General features: G+C 36.8%; 1 protein-coding gene across 2 annotated transcripts in view; it reads right to left on the bottom strand.

Annotated features, from left to right (window-relative positions):
* Positions 1-20,088, bottom strand: part of PSMD14 (proteasome 26S subunit, non-ATPase 14) — a 109,695-nt gene that overhangs the window by 34,721 nt on the left and 54,886 nt on the right. For both annotated transcript variants that reach the window (XM_051849542.3, XM_051849541.3), the window contains 4 exons: positions 13,508-13,579; positions 13,147-13,266; positions 10,144-10,214; positions 8,625-8,775 (listed from right to left, as the gene is read on the bottom strand). In XM_051849542.3, the coding sequence (XP_051705502.1) occupies positions 8,625-8,775; positions 10,144-10,214; positions 13,147-13,266; positions 13,508-13,579 (414 nt within the window). The remainder of the gene's footprint in view (positions 1-8,624; positions 8,776-10,143; positions 10,215-13,146; positions 13,267-13,507; positions 13,580-20,088) is intronic.

The following is a 20,088-nucleotide window of genomic DNA, read 5'->3' on the forward strand; positions in this document are numbered from 1 at the left end:
CTGCAAGAAACCACTGCCTATGGTCACTTATCTAATACCAACTCAGAGTGCCAATTCTGTCTGGGGGCCACTCAGTCAGCCTATATAAAATCAACAAGTGACTTCTGATCCCCCAGTAGTATACAAACTAATAACAACTGTTGTGCCTGTTGACAGTTCCATATTAAAATAAAGGAATAAAAAGCCTGAGTACTAGGGTCCACACACGTTAGCATGGCAGTAGAGCAACATGATGAGGAGAATAAGGGACTTAGACGTTTTGTGCTGTAACTCTGCCTTCAAAGAAAAATATAAATTATATCCTTCAAACTACCATCCCTCTCTGGGGCCAGTGTGGTGGCACAGTGGGTTAGAGCCCTGGTCTGCAACGCTGGCATCCCATATGGGCACTGAATTGAGTCTTGGCTGCTCCACTTCCAATCCGGCTCTCTGCTATGGCCTGGGGAAGCAGAAGAAGATGAACCAAGTCCTTGGGCCCCTGTACCCAAGTGGGAGACCCGGAAGGGGCTCCTGGCTTCAGATTGAAACAGCTCCGGCCATTGCAACTATTTGGGGAGTAAACCAGAGGATACAAGACCTCTCTCTCTCTGTGTCTCTCTCTTCCTTTCCCTCTCTGTAACTCTGCCTTTCAAATAAATAATAAATAAATCTTAAAAAAAAAAAGACACACAAACTATCATCTCTCAATAGACAAGGCAATTAGCAGGAAAAATATGGAAAGGCCAATTATTTTGCTGTATATTACTTTAAAGTATTTTTTACTTTGCTTATTAATATATTACCATATAGAAATTATCTTGCTAATACTTTCAACAACCAAGAGGTAACTATTCTCAATTTATGGATGAGGAAAGTGAGGTTTAGAGGAATTAAGCAAATTAAATGAGATATCAAACCAGTAAATAATACCATGCCAACAGTACTCTTTATCACCAAGCTTTTTGGTTTAACAGCTATCCTAACACAGAAGCAAGAAAAAACTAGTATTAGATCCAGTTACGTAACCACAAAGTTTGTGTTTCATTCTTTGAATATTCATTCTGTAAGATTTTCTGGCCTAACAAAACATGCTGCAGAACAACTGGAATGAAAAACTGCAATAAACATTTCTGTTTAGTCTTCTATGTGAAGTTTTGACATTTGTATTTATATGTTTATTTTTCTTGTAGAAAGAAAGGGAAAAACGATAATCCACTATCTATTAAAAAAAAAAAAACAAACAACTAGGGGTTGGCATTGTGGCATAACAGATTAAGCTGCCACCTGCAATGCCAGCACCCACATGAGTGCATGTTCAAGTCCTGGCTGCTCCATTTCAAAGCCAGCTCCCTGCTTATGTGCCTGGGAAGGCAGTGGAAGATGGCCCAAGTCCTTTTGGGCCCCTACATCCACATGAGAGAGCCAGATGAATCTCCTGGCTCCTGGCCTCAGCCTAGCACAGACCGGGCTGTTGTGGCCATTTAGGGAGTGAACCAATGGATGGAAGATCTTTCTTTCCCTCTTTCTCTATAACTCTACCTTTCAAATAAACAAAATAAATCCTAAAAAACTAATCACTTTAACAAAATATATTCTTCCCATTTTCTGATAACTGTTTAATTTTAAATTAGTAAACACTTCTACTAAACATGTGACATTGAAAAACACAAATATCACAAAGCACTAATTTGTGCTTAATTTGGAATAAAAATTTATACACAGTAAAGCTTTCTGGAATGTGAAAAATGGTAGTGAACATCTGTGAGTAAGTTTACTAGCAGCCTAAGAATAACCACTGAGGAATCAACTATGACTATGAAGAAAATTTACTACTGTAATCAATTCTGTTCACTTTAGGAAATTATAATAACAAATAAAGCCTGTCAAAACTAAGTCCCGGGTTCAGAAAAATCCTTACAATTAACCCTCGGCTAATGTTAAAACTTCAAATATGATTTTCTAAATTAATATACATGGACTCTGAAAAAGCCTCTTAATCAAAGTTGTAGTATCTGTTTGCTGGTCTAAAACTGGCTAAGGAACAGGAGCAGACTTACTATTCTTTATATTTTCAGTGTATATCTTAGTAATCAACAAATGTCTGTTGTGTGAATAACCAGGGATAATTAGCTGACTAGGGAAAGAAAAGCACTGAAGAAGCAAAAGACACCATAAATAATATTCTTATAGATAATGGTACGTTTTTAAACCTTTTACTGTATTTTTACTTGAACAGTGGAGTTAAATGAAATTCACAATATTCAAAATGAAGAGCAAGTACTAAAGGAAAATAAATTAGCTTAGATTATATTATTAATACCATAAGCTTTAAAAGAACTGTTACCTCTAAATAAGTTTATTCTTTTAGAATTTTAAACATAAAAATTGCCTTTAGATTCCTAGCTGACAATTTCTGATTATATAGCTACATATGCTGTAAAGTGTTAAATTTTTCTAGCAGGAAAAGGATTAGCACTTTTTCTTAGGTATCCTTACAAGACCTCAAAGTATAAAACTTTAAGCTGATAACAAAAATGAAAAACAGAAATCAATCAAAAGATAATTCATGAACTAAATTTGTTCCAGGAGTTAGAAAGGTATATTTACAAGTTATAACAAGAATTTAAATAAAGTTTTTATATGTTCTACTCCAATTTTTCTCTTTCAGGCTGGAAAGCTAGACAACAAAAGGAGTATGTGTGTTACAATTTGGGATTGGGACTACCCAACCCAACTGATCTTTATGGGATAGTAATCAAAAGGGAATCTTTTGAATAGCAGCAATCACTATTTTCAGAAGACAAAATTAAACTTGAACTCTAGCTCTGATTATACAAGGTTAAAATTCATCAAGGCTAATATCCATGAGCAAACTGGCTAAGCGACCTTGTTAATTTCATGCTTCAGTCATTTATAAATGGTTCTGACTGGCAAGATATAAAAATATCTTTCTATACAAAATTAACTGCAGTTCTTTTCATATGCTAAAAACAAAAAAAATCAGTTGGTAATAATTAAACACTGACTTTGATTCATTCCTTGATCTTTTTAACCAATATTTATGAAAAGCTACATTTTGTTAGGCATTATGTAAATTCCAAGGTATGAAATGATTTCTCCCTCAAATAAGTCCCAATAGTGTGGACGACACAATAGTAGACAGCAGTAGTGAGTAAGATACAAAATAGGTAAGTGTAATTCATAGGCCAGAGTTTCAATGCAATCTGTTCATTTTCCTTTTCATCATGCCCAAAGGAAATATCTTGGAAAATAGTAAGTGCTCAATAAAAAATAGATGAATCAAAAGAGCATTCCTAAATTAATCAGGACACAAAATAAAGGGTTAAATCTTCATCTCTTTGAAGTCATTACAATTATCTTTCAAAATCCAAACAAGTTAGACATTATAGACCTGTTCTTAGCAAAATTTTCAGAAAAATTTGCATTCTAGTCTTTAAAACATTCAGTTTTAATAATTTCCATTACAAATGAAGCACACATCCTAATGACATGTACACTCTAACCCTACATATATCATCTCATGATATTCCAAATACTTTGAGGCAGTTCCTAAAAGGTGATGTTCTAAGGAAGAGAGAAAAATGAGACTTTGTAACAGTGGTCTCTTGGGCCGGCGCCACGGCTCACTAGGCTAATCTTCTGCCTTGCGGCATCGGCACACTGGGTTCTAGTCCCGGTCGGTGCGCCAGATTCTGTCCCGGTTGCCCCTCTTCCAGGCCAGCTCTATGCTGTGGCCAGGGAGTGCAGTGGAGGATGGCCCAAGTGCTTGGGCCCTGCACCCCATGGGAGACCAGGATAAGTACCTGGCTCCTGCCATCGGATCAGCGTGGTGTGCCGGCCGCAGCGCGCTGGCCGCGGCGGCCATTGGAGGGTGAACCAACGGCAAAGGAAGACCTTTCTCTCTGTTTCTCTCTCTCACTGTCCACTCTGCCTGTCCAAAAAAAAAAAAAAAAAAAAAAAATTAAAAAAAAACAAAAAACAAAAAACAGTGGTCTCATCTCAGATCCCAAATCCCGTTCTCTTCATTAGTCTATGTCCTGCTTTACACAATATTTTTTTAAATAATAAGAAAAGCCAAAACAAAACTACTATTTGAGAAGTTTAAAAGGTCCACTGGGGCTGGCATTGTGGTATGGCAAGTCTACCGCCTGTGACGCCAGCATCCAATATGAGTGCCGGTTTGAGTCCAGGCTGCTATACTTTTGATCCAGCTCCCTGCAAATGGCCTGGGAAAAGCAGCAGAAGATGGCCCAAGTGTTTGGGCCCCTGTACTCACATGGGAGAGCTGGATGAAACTCCTGGCTTCAGCCTGACTTGCAGTCATTTCAGGAGTGAACCAGCAGATGGAAGACCTCTCTCTTTCTGTCTCTCCCTCTCTGTAACTCTGACTTTCAAATAAACAAATAAATCTTTGAAAAAAAAAAAAAAACTTTCACCATCTTAAAACTTTCTAATAAAAAGTTTCTAGGAAAAGTAAAATATTCCCCCCACACACCTTTAAAAAGTCATAACCTTCTGAATATCTGAAAATAAAAGGTAAGCTCTTCTAACATTCAATCCCTGACCTTCCTCCTGTATTTGTATTTATTTCCAGAGTCCCATTTTTAGTAAAACGCTGATTAAGAAAAAACAAAAGCAGCCATAAAACCACACATTTTACACTCCAGTCTTCCTGAAAGAAGACTGAACAGGTTTAACCACCTGGAATGATACTATTTCCACATTTTTCCCACATGGTACAAGCTCCTCTTTTCTGAATGATGTCCTGCCTTCCTACCCCTCAGAACTCAGCCCAAACTTCTGCTATTTGTACAGCTGATACAATAGATATTTGTTGAATTATTTCTGTCTCTGAGCAACCTATTTAATACTTACAGAAACAAGCGATATTATATATTTGCACTGTTATTAGTATGATATCAGTATATAATTGATGGAATGTTATCTTGCTCACTAGTGAGACTAAGTGCATGTAAATTATCTTCTTTTCGCTTATTTTGTACCTTGGAATCATTAGCACACAAGCACATCAGGTATAATTAAGAATGACCTGATGATGAGCTAATTTATAAACAGATAAATATCACACTTTTAAATCTATTGAGTATTTCTGATCAGATTAAATAAAAAATATTTCAAGCAAACCCAGCCGGTGGGAAGCTATATTTGGAATAAACAGCCAGGTATTTTTAATTGTTTTCAAAACAGAGGAAAAAACAATGATTTTATGATTTTATGAACATTTACTAAGGAAAATCCTGTCAAGGAAAATGAGTTCTCTGAAGCAGTATTATCTTTTAATAAACATGTTACTCTCTGTCTCTCCCTCTCTCTGTGTAACTCTAACTTTTAAATAAGGAAAGAAAGAAAGAAATAGGCTAAATATCATTAGCATATTGTATGTTAGTTTTATGATTTTGCCTCAAGTAATAATTCTTTTAGCCCTACAAAAGAAGTATGGTCATATTACAAGTTGAATTAACTTCTAAATTTACAATTGCATCAAGTCCAGTTGTGGGCTGAACATCCAAGATAATAGAACATTAAACAAGAGGTTGCCACTGTGCCACTTGAGAACTAATGTTTTAAAAGTCTTTGAATGCATGTATTTTACAAATAAACTAAAAACTGAAATAGAATCTTGCAAATAATTTAACTGATTACAGAGGCCAACGGTAATTTCTAAGAGCTTTCTTTCCATTTAAATTATGAACGCAGTTATCACTAATTTTTCATTTATATCATTTAAAAACATTTAATACTACATCACATACAGAATAACATGGATGTTTCATCACACAATGCATCTTATTATTGATGTCAGTCTTAATATTTGGTTCTAGAGATTTCACAAAAAACGACAGGGATATGCCTAAGTTGCTTTTTAAAATTAACAGAACAAATGCCAGTTGGGAAAATCAAACAATACATAGTACCCACTGTAAGTAGTACGGAGAACTTCTGAGAACTCAAGGACATATAGCTTTTCCCCTTCACTTAAGCTGAAAGGAGTTTTAAAAAAAAAGCTCTGCAATGACTTCTGGTATTTATTTTTCATTCCTGAGTTACTTTGATTGTCTCATTCAAAACAGTAAAATATGAAACAGTAAAAAGCTTGAGCTGTAAAATTATATAAACCTGGAATTATACTCTTGTTGTGCTGCTTATTTATGGTCTGATTTTGGCAAAGTTCTTTGATTTTCGCTGATGTAATAGTAGTAGTAATCTAGGTCTAGGATTACTGCAAAGAATACATCAGTTGAAATTAGTTGAAAAATCAGTTACTACCATAATACCTGGCATTCAATTATTCAAAAAGATTTAGTGAACTCATCATAAAAGAAAATCAAACTTCTTGTGAATGAACTGAGATTACAAAGAAAGAGTCCATGCCCATCTAATCATCCAAAATGAGATGACACTGGAAATTGTAAACATGGAAATGTAAAAAATACACAGGAAAGAGGTTTTTTTAAAACAATTAACAGAGAACCAACTTAACTCACTTACACAGACTGTCATTTTAGCTCTTGGTCTAATCATACCCTTACTAAATATTTTGACAGATTTGATAAATCATGTGCAAGGGAGAGTCCTATGCCATCCATCATTAAAAGTTTCTATTCTTATATTTAATGATTTAACTAGAATACCCTGGCCATTACATTTAATGATTAAACTAGAACACTCTAACATTTAATTTCACTCATAGTATTGAAAGGTCCTGACATAGAAAGAATCATAAATTACAACCCAACTCAGACACATGAAGTTGCATTACTAACAAAGAACCAGGTATTTATGTAAGGAGATGTAACTGTATGAATCTATGTTATGTACAACAAGTGATGTGGATCATCAATGATATTTACACTCAATGTTTTGAAAAATATTTTTGGTAACATAAAACTAGTGATACATGATTTCAAAATTTTAGATTTTTTTTAAAAACTAAATTATAACTTTCGAAGAAATTTATTCTTTTAAGGTGAATTACAATGTTAGAAATAATGCAAATTCCAGTATTAAATAATACTTAAACTAGATTTGGAAACTAAAATTGCCATATAAAATTATATTTTAAATTAAGTTCCAATTATTACTTATAAATAAGTTATTTTGGTGGTGAGCCTTATCAGTTAATTTTATGTTTCTAAAATAATAATTATTAAGTGAATTACTAAAAAGGTGCCTTAAATATTAGAGAATTAAACTTAAGAGTGTTTATACTGTACTTTTATTCATTAATAAATATCAAGAACTTCAACTCATTTTATGTCTATCAGTTAAATAACAATATAGTTAGTAAAAAATAAAGTAAGTTGAAATATAGGCATATAGCAAGCATCACAATTTATACACTCTGAATTGTCCAGTATATCAGTTTCTGTTATTGTTTTTGTGAATAGTTGCTGCCTCTAAAAAAGTTAAAACACATCTAAGAGGATCATGAATTAAAGAAGACCTCAATTTTTATACATCATAACAATTGATGTTAGAAAATATTCACATTTGAAATCCATGACAGATAAAAAACTCCACGTTTTAACAGCCATATTTATAGTTTGCTTGAGCTGGTGAGCAGATGTAAATGTAATCTACACTACTATCAAACTCCAGGTCTGAAAGATATCAAGCTAATATTTATTCCTAAGTACTTTTAAAATTATTTGTAATACCTGCATAAAAAGGATTCCATAAATGTATTGTGATTTTATTTTAACAATTATTCTATACTACAATGGAAGTACATGCTCAAACAAGACACCTCAGCAGTATTTTAAAGCAGTAACCACCTAGCCAATTTCTGTATGTTCTGTAGTTTTTCTAATCCACTCTCCCTGTGGTTGAGCAAAATCGAATTGCCTCTCACATTTGCAGACAGCTCTGTGAAGGTGATAATAGAGCTGCTCCCTGCTGTCATGAGGCAGGAAATAGGAAAATGGCATATGGGGCTAGAAAGAAAGAAAAAGAAAAAAAAAGAAAGAAAGAATGAAAGAACAAAAAAAAAAAAAAAGAACTAAACAAGAACAAAAGAGATTTCAACAAAGAACAACTATAACCTAATATGCTTTGCAAGTTAATCTCTTTTTTTCAGAATCATTTAAATTATTTAATTATTAATCTATATCCTCATTCCAAAATTGTGAATGGCTGATATCAAATCTTCGGGGCAAGTTTTCATTGTCTAAAATATTTGGAACATACAACTCCAGAAAACGTCCTGTATAATGTCTGCAGAGCAGAGTCCTTTAAACAGATTTTTTAATGTTGTGCCGATGCCAAATTCACTATTTGAGCCCAAAAGAAGGTAATGTTTATTAAAATAGTAATAAGATGTATATAGAAGGCTTTTAGTATGATTTAACACTCCTCATTTTATGAAATTTAAAGATAGTCATGATGATTAGATAATGTGTGACTAAGATAGAAACAAATCTCCAAATACCTAAATTGCTAATAATACCAAGACAAATTTATTGACTTGTACCTTTTCTTGTTTAAGTAAACATCAGTTTTCTGTGTAATTAAGAATCCTTCTTAAAACAAAAGGGATTTTTATTTTATGCATCTGTAAACAAAATGCGGCAGTAGATGGCAATAAAGATTAGAATCTACTCTACCTTTCCTTTTACACTCTGAATGGGATCCACAACCACTGCCACAGCTCTCTCCGACAAAGCTTCAAAGCTCTGCTGAGTGTTGATATCCACACCAGAAAGCCAACAACCAAAGCCAGGGTGACTGTGATACCAACCAACAACCATCTCAGGCCTGAAACAAAGAGGGCATTCAGAAACTCAGAATAGAACATGAAATACATTTATGATATAAAAAGAAACAACACACTAACAGGGTATAAATTAAGAAGAGATGAAAAACACACAGGTGTGAAAAAGCACCATTAGAAACATTGAAATCATATACCATATTATCCAGAAAACACGAAAATGAATAAGTGTGACAAAGGAGTGCTATCATTAAGAGATGCACATTAGCAGTGGTAGATAAGGCTTTCAGTTTTTCACCTTGTTACCACACTTTCTCAGAGCCAGTTTTTACCCTTTCAGCATTCAAATAAATATCTACTCTTTAACTCCTTAGCTCTGGTAGTTGGACTTTCCAGGCATAGAGTACATTTTTAACAATGGACACCAGGATCCACTGTTGTGAAAGGATTAAATATCAATTAAACCAGCAGTAGAACTAGGAACTCAGTCAAAAACCAATTTGCACTGTTCTGCTCAGCTGCTGAGCCTTTTGCTAACATTAATTTTGAAGTTTTTTCCACAGTAGAAGAATTTGAGCAAGAGAATGACAACTATTGAGAGATTCAGTCTGAGGGAAAAAAAGTTAAGAATTTTTGGATTCTACTTTCTCAGTCTTTAAAACTCATATGACTATAAACATGATTAAATATGCAGAATCTCACTAACTGGCAACTTTCATATACATGGAACCAATAAGCTCTTTCAATTATAAGTGACTAGACAGTAACTTCATATGCTAAAGAGAGGGAAACTACAGCCTAAGTTTACTATGTGGCACTTGAGAATTTTAATATGAGGTAGTTCTCTAATTAGCAAATTTCTGTGATTCTAAAGGGAAGAGACATTAGATAGGAGGTGGGTGCATAGCACAGAAACTGATAGATATTTTATAACAATAACATGACTCTTGTCCCCTAGGAATTAATTTCATAAACATCCATAACTTTGAGGCATGTTTCTAAAACATCTCTCTGCCTTCAAATAAACTGAATAAATAAATATTTTTTTTTAAATGTCCCTCTTATTTTATGAGAGGCAAAGAGACAGAGCAAGCTACCATCCACTGATTTACTCTCCAAACTCCAGCAATGGCCAGAGCAGGACTGAGGTTGGGCTGAAACTGGAGCCAGGAGCCAGGAGCCAGGAGCCAGGAACTCAATCAGGCCTCCCATGTGGATGGCAAAGAACCAACCATTTAAGCCTTGACCACTGTCTCTCACGGTCTGTATTGGTGGAAGAAGGAACTGGAAGCCAGAGCCAGGAATTAAGCCAAGCCACTTTCACAATGGGATGCGTCCTAACTAGTATCTTAACCACTAGGTCAAAACCCACCCTCCTGTTATTTCATTAAATGATACTTTAAAATAATTACCTTCCAGTCTGTTTCAACATATCCAACATTTTGGCTTGGAACACTGGATCAACTGCTTCTACACTGACACCCTGGTTAAGAAAGAAAGAAAAATGACTAATTTTTTATAACTTTGAAAAAAATAACTTTGTATCATAATGTAAATGAGCAAAAGGCTATCCCACAAAATACCTATTTTTGGTGTACAAAAATCACTTTATAGGTTTTAATAACCATATTTGATATCCACTCAATTCATTCGCTTTTAAGTATTATACCAATAACACTTCTAAATTGTCAAATACTGCTGTTAATTAATGATTTTTAGGATTCCTTTAGGCTAGAGTTTATGGCTATTGAGATGTGTACATTTATTAGAAATATCAAATAATTGAGCTAACCATAATTATTTATTGGAATTTTCTAGGCAAGCATGCTTCCTACAGCCATCCTCTGATAACTAATAAGGACCAGATTCTTCAATCTCATCCAAAGTTCTACAACTATGCAGCTCAAATCTTCCCCACTCTCCCAATGTAAGACAATAATTTATTGCCTCAAATATAAAAGCAATCACAAAAATTCTCTAATAGAGACAGTCCAGAATCAAGTATCTTAAAAGTTACAATTTTTTGCTAGATCAACCAATGTTTCAGGACATGGAAAAATAAAGAGTTCATATTATCTCTCTGATGACAGAATGCTGCCATTATAGCTCCTAGAGGCTTTCTTCTGACATCAGGAATCTAAATCTAATCTACTTAATCTATTTCCCATGAACACTTCTTCCCACTAAAACAAACAGCATATCAGATTCCAACAGAGAGTTCCTCTAGAAAAGAAATATGCAATCTGCTGTCAAATAATTGTTTTTTTAAATTTTAAAAAGGAGAATAATGAGGAAGAGGAAAGGGAGGAGAATAAGATATACAACAGATATATGTATTTATAAAAAAAAGTTTGCTGACTCTGGGGCCAGAAGCAAAACTTCCTAATTTTACTACATTGAGTAATTATGGGTATCTGAATCTTCTATTTATGTTGGCAAATAAGCATTTCCATGGAAGTAATATTAAAGCCTAAAAATCTGGCCAGCACTGTGGTGTAGTGTGGAAAGCCACCACCTGCAGCGCCAATATCCCATAAGGGTGCTGGTTAGAGTTCCAGTTGTTCAACTTCCAGTCCAGCTCCCTGCTAATGCACCTAGGAAAACAGCACAAGAGAGCCCAAGTTCTTGGGCCCCTGCTTCCAAGTGAGAGACCCAGAAGAAGCTCCTGGCTCCTGGCTTCAGACCAGTCCAGCAATGCCTTTGCAGCCAGATGGGAAGCAAACGAGTAGATGTAGGCTCACTCTCTCTCTTCCTCTCTAACTCTTCAAGTAAAGAAATAAATCTTTAAAAAAAATCCCAAAAATCATGTATTACAGTGGATGTCTACATAAGGATCACATGTAACAGAAATTAATTTCACTGAGTGTTTTATATATGCTGACATGAAAAGATGGATACAAGATTTAATTTTAAATCTAGTTAATATATAGTGTTTTTCTATCTCGATGTTCAAATGTAAAAATAAACATAATAGACATCCAGGTGGACAAAATCAGCAGATCCAAATTAGTTTACCACCATAAATTGTCTATTTTGCATGATTTGAAAATATATTGTATTTTGGAGCAAGTATTTTAAATGCTCATAAAAATATATGAGCATTTTATTTACATATACACATATTTATATATACACAGAGAATTACTTAAAAATATTATTTCCTAGTATCCACCTAATCAAAGTGAATTTATCAAATATAGCAAACATCTTTATGATGACAATTTCTTTAAGCCAAATATTTTACAGTGCTCAACAAGAGAAGTGCTGTGTGGCAGAGAAAAGTCATCCCTCAGAAAAAATACAAATGAGTGAGAATATTATGTGTTGTTTCTCTGTAGGTGGTGGAGAAGGTAGGTAGAATGGTTACTGCTTTTTAGCCATTTTCTTTAAATGTATTTCTATCTACACACACGTAATGCATTGAACAAAAAGGCAAAACAATAAATTTCTAGAAAGAGCAATATATTCTAAACAAATAGATGACCTTGTAAATCTGTACAGAGTATAGTTCACATAAACAAATCATCATACCCATGCAAAAAGAACTAAGGTTCACTATAGTTTCTGTTTTTTTAAGTTAATTTATTTACTAGGAAAAGCTTAAAAATCATTTATCAGCATATATAAAATAGTTTTCAAAATATTTCAAAATGGGAACAATATATGAGAACTAGTTAATGTACATGAATCAAAAATTTAAGTAAGACAATCTTTGAAGTCTTTGAACCAAATGTTCAAACTAATTCCTTGCTTTGACAGGGTAACTAACACTTATATTCAGCGTGTTATGCTTGTTTAAGTGAAGGGAAAGTGAATGGCTTTACTGTTAACATCATTCAGTTTGGAGAGTTCTAAGAATCTGATGTATTTTAAAGATAATTAATTATAAGCCAGCGCCGTGGCTCACTAGGCTAATCCTCCGCCTTGCGGCACCGGCACACCAGGTTCTAGTCCCGGTCGGAGTGCCGGATTCTGTCCTGGTTTCCCCTCTTCCAGGCCAGCTCTATGCTGTGGCCAGGGAGTGCAGTGGAGGATGGCCCAAGTGCTTGGGCCCTGCACCCCATGGGAGACCAGGAGAAGCACCTGGCTCCTGTGGCTTCGGATCAGCGCGATGCGCCGGCCACAGCGCACCGGCCGCGGCGGCCATTGGAGGGTGAACCAACGGCAAAAGGAAGACCTTTCTCTCTCTGTCTCTCTCTCTCTCACTGTCCACTCTGCCTGTCAAAAAAAAAAAAAAAAAAAAAAAAAAAAGATAATGAATTAATAGAATGCATAAATTTCTATCATTAACCTTATGATTTCATTTTTTCCTATTGGAAAGTGAAAATATAAAATGATAAAAGTTATTCCGCATAGGAAAAGAAAAAAGAAAACAAACACATTTACTTGCAGCAGGCAACCATAAAAGTACTCACTGTTCCTGACTGTGGCATAGCAAACACATCAATCACTCTGACGGTGTAATCATCAACAAATTCTCCAAGCATGAGACCCATAACTTCCATTGGAACTCCAGCACGGCCATGTTTTAACATCTGTAAACAGGAAACTACGTGAACATAAAGTACATTTCTTTGAAATCTTTGCCACTCCACTCTTTCCTTTAAGAAAACTTAATTTTGTTCCAGTAGAGATAAAGCATTCTATTTTACAGATGCATCTAAAATAACATCTTAATTCTGGGAGGAGTAAGGTGACACAAATTCCGTCCAAAGTAAAGGATACACTGAAAGAAATAAAGCTCTCTAAAGCAAGTTAACTCCATTCATTACTTACTTTTAACAGTGCCAGGGAAGAGATATACACTTGTTCTGCTGTGTCTACTGCAGGAGCATCTGTAGGTGGCCCCTAGAAATCAGTACATAAATTACCATAAACACACCGTTAAAGAGTTTGAATTAAAACTACATATCATATAAACTTGTTTTACAAGAATACTGGAAAAACATATCAAGTAGCTTTTTTTCTTCAGTTATAATACAATTTTAACGTGTTTGCAAAAAACAATACTACAGAAAACACAAAATTCAGTACTTAGGCAAGTTTCCAATGGACATAAAGATCAAGTCTTTGAGCAGTGCTAATCTACCTCTGCTATACTTCTTAAGTCAATGTGAATCCAAAATGCTATTGGACTAATGTGATGAACTGAAGGTTCAACACAAAAAGCAAATTCTCTGCACTTCTTGATTTTTCAGCTGAAGACAGCATGTAGATTAAGGCTAGGGTGTCACTTTACAGATTCATAGGTATAATGGGCGGAAGCAAGAAGAAGACTTCTAATCCCCAAGTGAAAGAACTGTGAACAACATACTCTGCACTTCACCTAATGAAGCTGTTCCCCTCTCTCCACACACAAATATAATACAAAAGCCTCTGGTTTCGAACAAACTAGTTGAGACAGGTATAGCTAATATGAGAATACTTCTAAAATCCTGACCATTATCTTTAAAACAATTATCACTTTCAAGCAAGAAAGATAGTAGGTTTATCCCTGATGAGTCTTTCTTCATAAAAAGAAACAAACCTCTTTTGACTATTTAACATTGAATTGCCCAAGGCAACTACGTATACAGCCTATGATCCTTACCATCAAAATTCCTATAATCTTATAATCTAATAAATGTGATATTGCCCCAAACAAATGTGTAATGAAAAATTTCCTGATTTTAAATACTGGGGAGTCGTGGAAATTATAATGAGATGTGATTCATAATTGCTAGGTCCTCTTTGACTTAAAGTTGTTTTTCTCTCACAATAACACTATTACAAATTATATAAACATGTTAGCTATCCAATTTGTAAGTCAATGTTCCCTCTCACTTTAATGCTTTTATTTACTGAAATTAAACAACTGCTTTATTCATTACATTCCACACTTATAGAACAGTACGTGCTTCCTCTCATCTACTTATCTGCTAAGTTCTGTGATTTTTTGTTTTCATTTAAATGCTCATTGTATTTACTGGAAGCATTAAATATAAAAAGCTCTAGAATGAGTATTCTTTAAATTTAATAGGGTGGGTATATGGCAAAGCAGTTGTCACTGCTTGAGATGTTTGCATCCTATATGAGTGTGCCTCATTCTAGTCCTGGCTGGACACTCAACTACTCTTTAAAAAATATATGTGCTTGCTGGTGCCGTGGCTCACTAGGCTAATCCTCCGCCTGTGGCACCAGCACCCTGGGTTCTAGTCCCGGTTGGGGCACCAGATTCTGTCCTGGTTGTTCCTCTTCCAGTCCAGCTCTCTGCTGTGGCCCGGGAAGGCAGTGGAAGATGGCCCAAGTGCTTGGGCCCTGCACCTGCATGGGAGACCAGGAGGAAGCACCTGGTTCCCGGCTTCGGATTGGCACAGCGCCGGCCATGGTGGCCATCTGGAGGGTGAACCAACGGAAGGAAGACCTTTCTCTCTGTCTCTTTCTCTATCTAACTCTGCCTGTCAAAAAAAAAAAAAATATATATATATATGTGTGTGTGTGTGTGTGTATGTATATGTGTTGGGACTGGTGCTGTGGCTCAGTGGGTTAACGCCCTGGCCTGGGGTGCTGGTCATCCCAATATGGGCGCCGGTTGGAGACCCGGCTGCTCCACTTCTGATACAGCTCTGCTATGGCCTGGGAAAGCAGCAGAAGATGGCCCAAGTCCTTGGGCCCCCGCACCCATGTGGGAGACCTGGAAGAAGCTCCTGGCTCCTGGCTTCTGATTGGCTCAGCTCCAGCCATTGCAGCCAGGACTCAAACTGGCACCCATATGGGATACTGGCACCATAGGCGGAGGCTCGACCTAGTACACCACAGTGCTGGCCCCCTATTTTGTTTCTTGATCAGGTCGGAGATTCAACTGCACAATAAAACCCTGAGATGCAGAGAAGGGTTGGTAATGATGAAATGGAGGAAGACAGAGAACAAACAGGAGGGAACTGAAGTACTATATTGTCTATGGGACAGATATTAGGAAGCTCAACTAGCAGTGAATATCCAAGGATAGTGTTTTCCTACATGATCAACCTACTCAGAAAAGCATAAAACCCAGAAATGTAAAAGAAGACTCATTTAAACACCCAGGAAGTTAAGCTCAGATAGGTATGTAAGAACCTGTAGAATGGCAAATCAAAGATGGCTAATTAGGAAGCTATGTGTGGCTATGGACAATCTATATCCATTGTCTTTGGCAAACTCGACTAGGGAACAATATTCTGATGATTCAAAAAGAAGAAAGTCATCTAAAAGTAGGAATCATGAAGAAAATTTTAGAAAACTACTTGGTGTCACTAGGATACAAGAAAGTTTCTCCGAAATAGAAGATGAAAAATAAGAGTTAAAATTGCACTGGGAGAAACAAGGGTAAAAATGCATTATAACAACTTTCATTCAGTGACAGAGAATGCAAACCTTAGTAGATGTCCCAGAATGTAGAGTAAAAAGTTAGGGATGAAAATTATTAGAAATACAATGAAACTAGAATGGTAAAAAAAGCACTGAAATCACTTCTTTCTAAATATAAGAAATGCCAAGAATCAACAAGCAAAGCTCAAGAAAGTTTTCTTGGATGAAAAAATGTTCAACTTTTGGACCACAAAATACCAGGCAGTAATCAAGGAATAAAGTACTATATCATGTAAAACTCCAGGTAATCTTAATAGGGATCTAAATCTAAAACTCACCAGGACAAAGCAAAATGTTTAAAACCACATAAGAGGAGCCGGTGCTGTTGCACAGCAGGTAAAGCCGTTGCCTGCGGTGCTGGAATCCCATATGGGTGCCGGCTTGAGTCCTGGCTGCTCTACTTCCGATCTAGCTCTCTGGGAAAGCAGCAGAAGATGGCCCAGGTCCTTGGGCCCCTGCACCCGTGTGGGAGACCCAGAAGAAGCTCCTGGCTCCTGGCTTCGGGGCAGTGCAGCTCTGGCCGATTGGGGAGTGAACCAGTGCATGGAAGACCTCTCTCTCTCTCTCTCTCTCTCTCTCTTTCCTCTCCTTCTCTCTCTGTGTAACTCTTTCAAATAAATAAATAAATCTTTAAAAAAAGAAAACACATAAGGAAAACCTTTACCTACATTAAAAAAAAAAAAAGCAATACAGGTTCACTTTTATTTCTTTGCAATAGTAAATGACAAAAAACAATGAGTGGAGCTGGCGCTGTGGCATAGAAAAGTAAGTCTCCACCTGCAGGGCTAGCAGCCCATATGGGGACCAGTTTGAGTCCCCGCTGTTCCCATCCAGCTCCCTGCTAATGTGCCTGGGAAAGCAGAATATGGCCCAAGTACTTGGGTCCCTGTACTAACATAGAGAATTGGAAGAAGCTCTGGGCTCCAGGTATCCACCTGACCCAAACCCAGTTTTTGCAGTCATTTGGGGAGTGAAACAGCAGATGAAAGATCTTTCTCGCTCTCTCTCTCTCCCTCCTTTGTACTTCTGCCTTTCAAATAAATAAATAAATCTTAAAGCAAAAAAAATAAAAATAAAAAAATAAATACGCTCATTCTCCTTTAAAAAAAATAATACCAGAGTTTTGGCACAGTGGTTAAGATGATGCTTGGGATGCATGCATCTCATAGAAGAGTGCCTGCATTCAAGTCCTGCTTCTGCTTCCAATTCCAGCTTCCTGCTAATATGCACCCTGAGAGGCAGCAAAGTGATGGCTTAAGTAGTTGGGTCCTTGCCACCCATGTAGGAGACCTGTATTGAGTTCCAGGTTCCTGGCTTCAGCCTGTCCAGACTGGCAGTTTCAGACATTTGGGGAGTGAATTAGGAGATAGGAGATTTCCCTTTTTTCTGCCTTTCAAATAAAGAAATAAATAATTTTTAAAATTTTATACGCAGTCAATTTTCAAATATGTCTGAAGGTCCACAGATTCATAACTAAATGCACAAGAGCTCAGAAAGCATTTCCATAGAGCCTCCTTGAAAGAACTTGAATAAATGACCTAGATGAGTGTTATCGACCCCAAATAAAAGAAGATTAAAAAAATGCGAAAGTCATTGTCTAAAAACATTGGTAATACCACTGAAAACAGTTAAAAATAGAGACAGAGCTAAATAATATAAATAACAATGATCCAAATACACAATTATTATTTAAGTAATTACATAGGCATGAAGAAAAACGAAGTATACAAAATTCTATATGTAACCCTGGGAGGGGAATGGAGATACAAATGTTGGCTTTGGATTAAATAATTTTCTGAACACCTTTAAAGCAGCCAGTATAAAAATTAAAATGTAGAGAAGAAGTCATACTGGATGGAGTGCCTGGGGTCCCAGCTCCTCTACAATTACAACACAGTTGTTAATGTGCTGGGAGGCAATAGGTGATGGCCCAAGTACTTGGGTTCCTGCCACTCATGCAGGAGACTGGGATGGAATTCCTGGCTCCTGGCTTCAGTCTGGCCCACCCCTGGATATTATGAGCATTTGGTGAGTGAACCAGTGGATGGAATATACCTCTCCCTGTGTGTGTCTCCCTCTATCTCTGTCATTCTTTCAAATAAATAAATCTTTTAAAAATCTCAAAATGCAATGTACAGGGGGGGCACTGTTGTGGCACTAAGCCGCTACCTGCAACACTAGCATCCCACATAGTAACCATCTGGGAAATCAACCAGCATATGGAAGATCTCTTTCTCTTTTTGTCTCTCTCTCTCTCTGTCACTCTGCCTTTCAAATAAATAAAAATAAGTCTTTAAAAAAATGCAAAGTACACTGTACAAAGTCAATAGAGAAAAAAAGCAAACACAAACTGACAATTAAATAAACAACAGAGAAAAAAACAACAAAAGAGAAAAATTAAAATATCAAGATAAGGTAAGATTGGGGCCAATTGGCCGGTGTTGCAGCTCACTTGGCTAATCCTTTGCCTGTGGCACCGGCACACCGGGTTCTAGTCCCGGTCGGGGCACCAGATTCTGTCCCGGTTGCTCTTCTTCCAGGCCAGCTCTCTGCTGTGGCCCAGGAGGGCAGTGGAGGATGGCCCAAGTGCTTGGGCCCTGCACCCACATGGGAGACCAGGAGGAAGCACCTGGCTCCTGGCTTCAGATCGGCGCAATGTGCCGTCTACAGCACGCTGGCCATAGTGGCCATTTGGGGAGTGAACCAACAGAAGGAAGACCTTTCTCTCTGTCTCTCTAACTCCTGTCAAAAAAAAAAAAAAAAAGATTGGGGCCAGCACTGTGGCATAGCAAGTAAAGCAGAAATCCCATATGGGTGCCGGTTTGAGTCCTGGCTGCTCCATTTCCAATCCAGCTCTCTGCTATGGCCTGGGAAAGCAGTAGAAGATGGCCCAAGTCCTTGGGTCCCTGCACCCATGTGGGAAACCCTGAAGAAGCTCCTGGCTCCTGGCTTCGGATCAGCGCAGCTCCAGCCGTTGTGGCCAACTGGGGAGTGAACCAATGGATGGAAGACCTCTCTCTATCTCTGTGTCTCTCCTTCTCTGTGTAATTCTGACTTTCAAGTAAATAAATAAATCTTTAAAACAACAAAAGACAAGGTAAGATCAAATATACTGGTTATTAAAAAAATAAATGGAGTAAAGATCCTTGTTAAAAAAAAATGCTTCTTAAATGGGTTTAAAATGGAAATTCATGTATATACTACTTAAAAGTAGCAATACAAACAGAAACAAAGATCGAACAAGATCTGTCAGTCAATAAATTGAATATCCATTGTCCAAAATGCTAGGGACCAGAAGTATTTCAGACTTTGGACTTTTTCAGATTTTGAAATATTTGCAGATTTATTAGATGAACATTCCTATTCAAAAAAATTCAGATATGTCCCCCATTCTGAAACTTTTGAAAGTTTGGGACATTTGAATTTCAGATTTTCAGATCAAGGATGCTCAACCAATACCTACATTTCTTGCATAAAAGAAATCAACCATGGCCAGCGTTGTGGCATAGTGGGCTAAGCATCTGCCTGCAACACCAGCATTCCATATGGTTGCTGGTTTGAGTTCTGGCTACTCCTCTTCTGATCCAGCTCTCTGCTATGGCCTGAGAAAGCAGTAGAAGATGGCCCAAGTCCTTGGGCCTCTGCAACCACACGGTAGACCCTGAAGAAGCTCCTGGCTCCTGGCTTCAGACTGGCCCAGCTCCAGCCATTGTAGCCATTTAGGGAGTAAACCAGCAGATGGAAGACCTTTCTCTCCATCTCTCCCTCTCTTTGTAACTCTACCTCTTAATAAAATAAAATATTTTTTTCTTTTATTTAGTAAATATAAATTTCCAAAGTACAGTTTATGGATTACATTGGCTTTCCCTCCCCCTAATTTCCCTCCCATTCACACCCCTCCCATCTCCCGCTCCCTCTCCCATTCCATTCACATCAAGATTCATTTTCAATTATCTTTATATACAGATCGA

This window comes from Oryctolagus cuniculus, chromosome 3, assembly GCF_051225735.1.
Source record: "Oryctolagus cuniculus isolate XC-2025 breed Fujian yellow rabbit chromosome 3, ASM5122573v1, whole genome shotgun sequence".
In the NCBI taxonomy this organism is placed as follows: Eukaryota; Metazoa; Chordata; class Mammalia; order Lagomorpha; family Leporidae; genus Oryctolagus; species Oryctolagus cuniculus.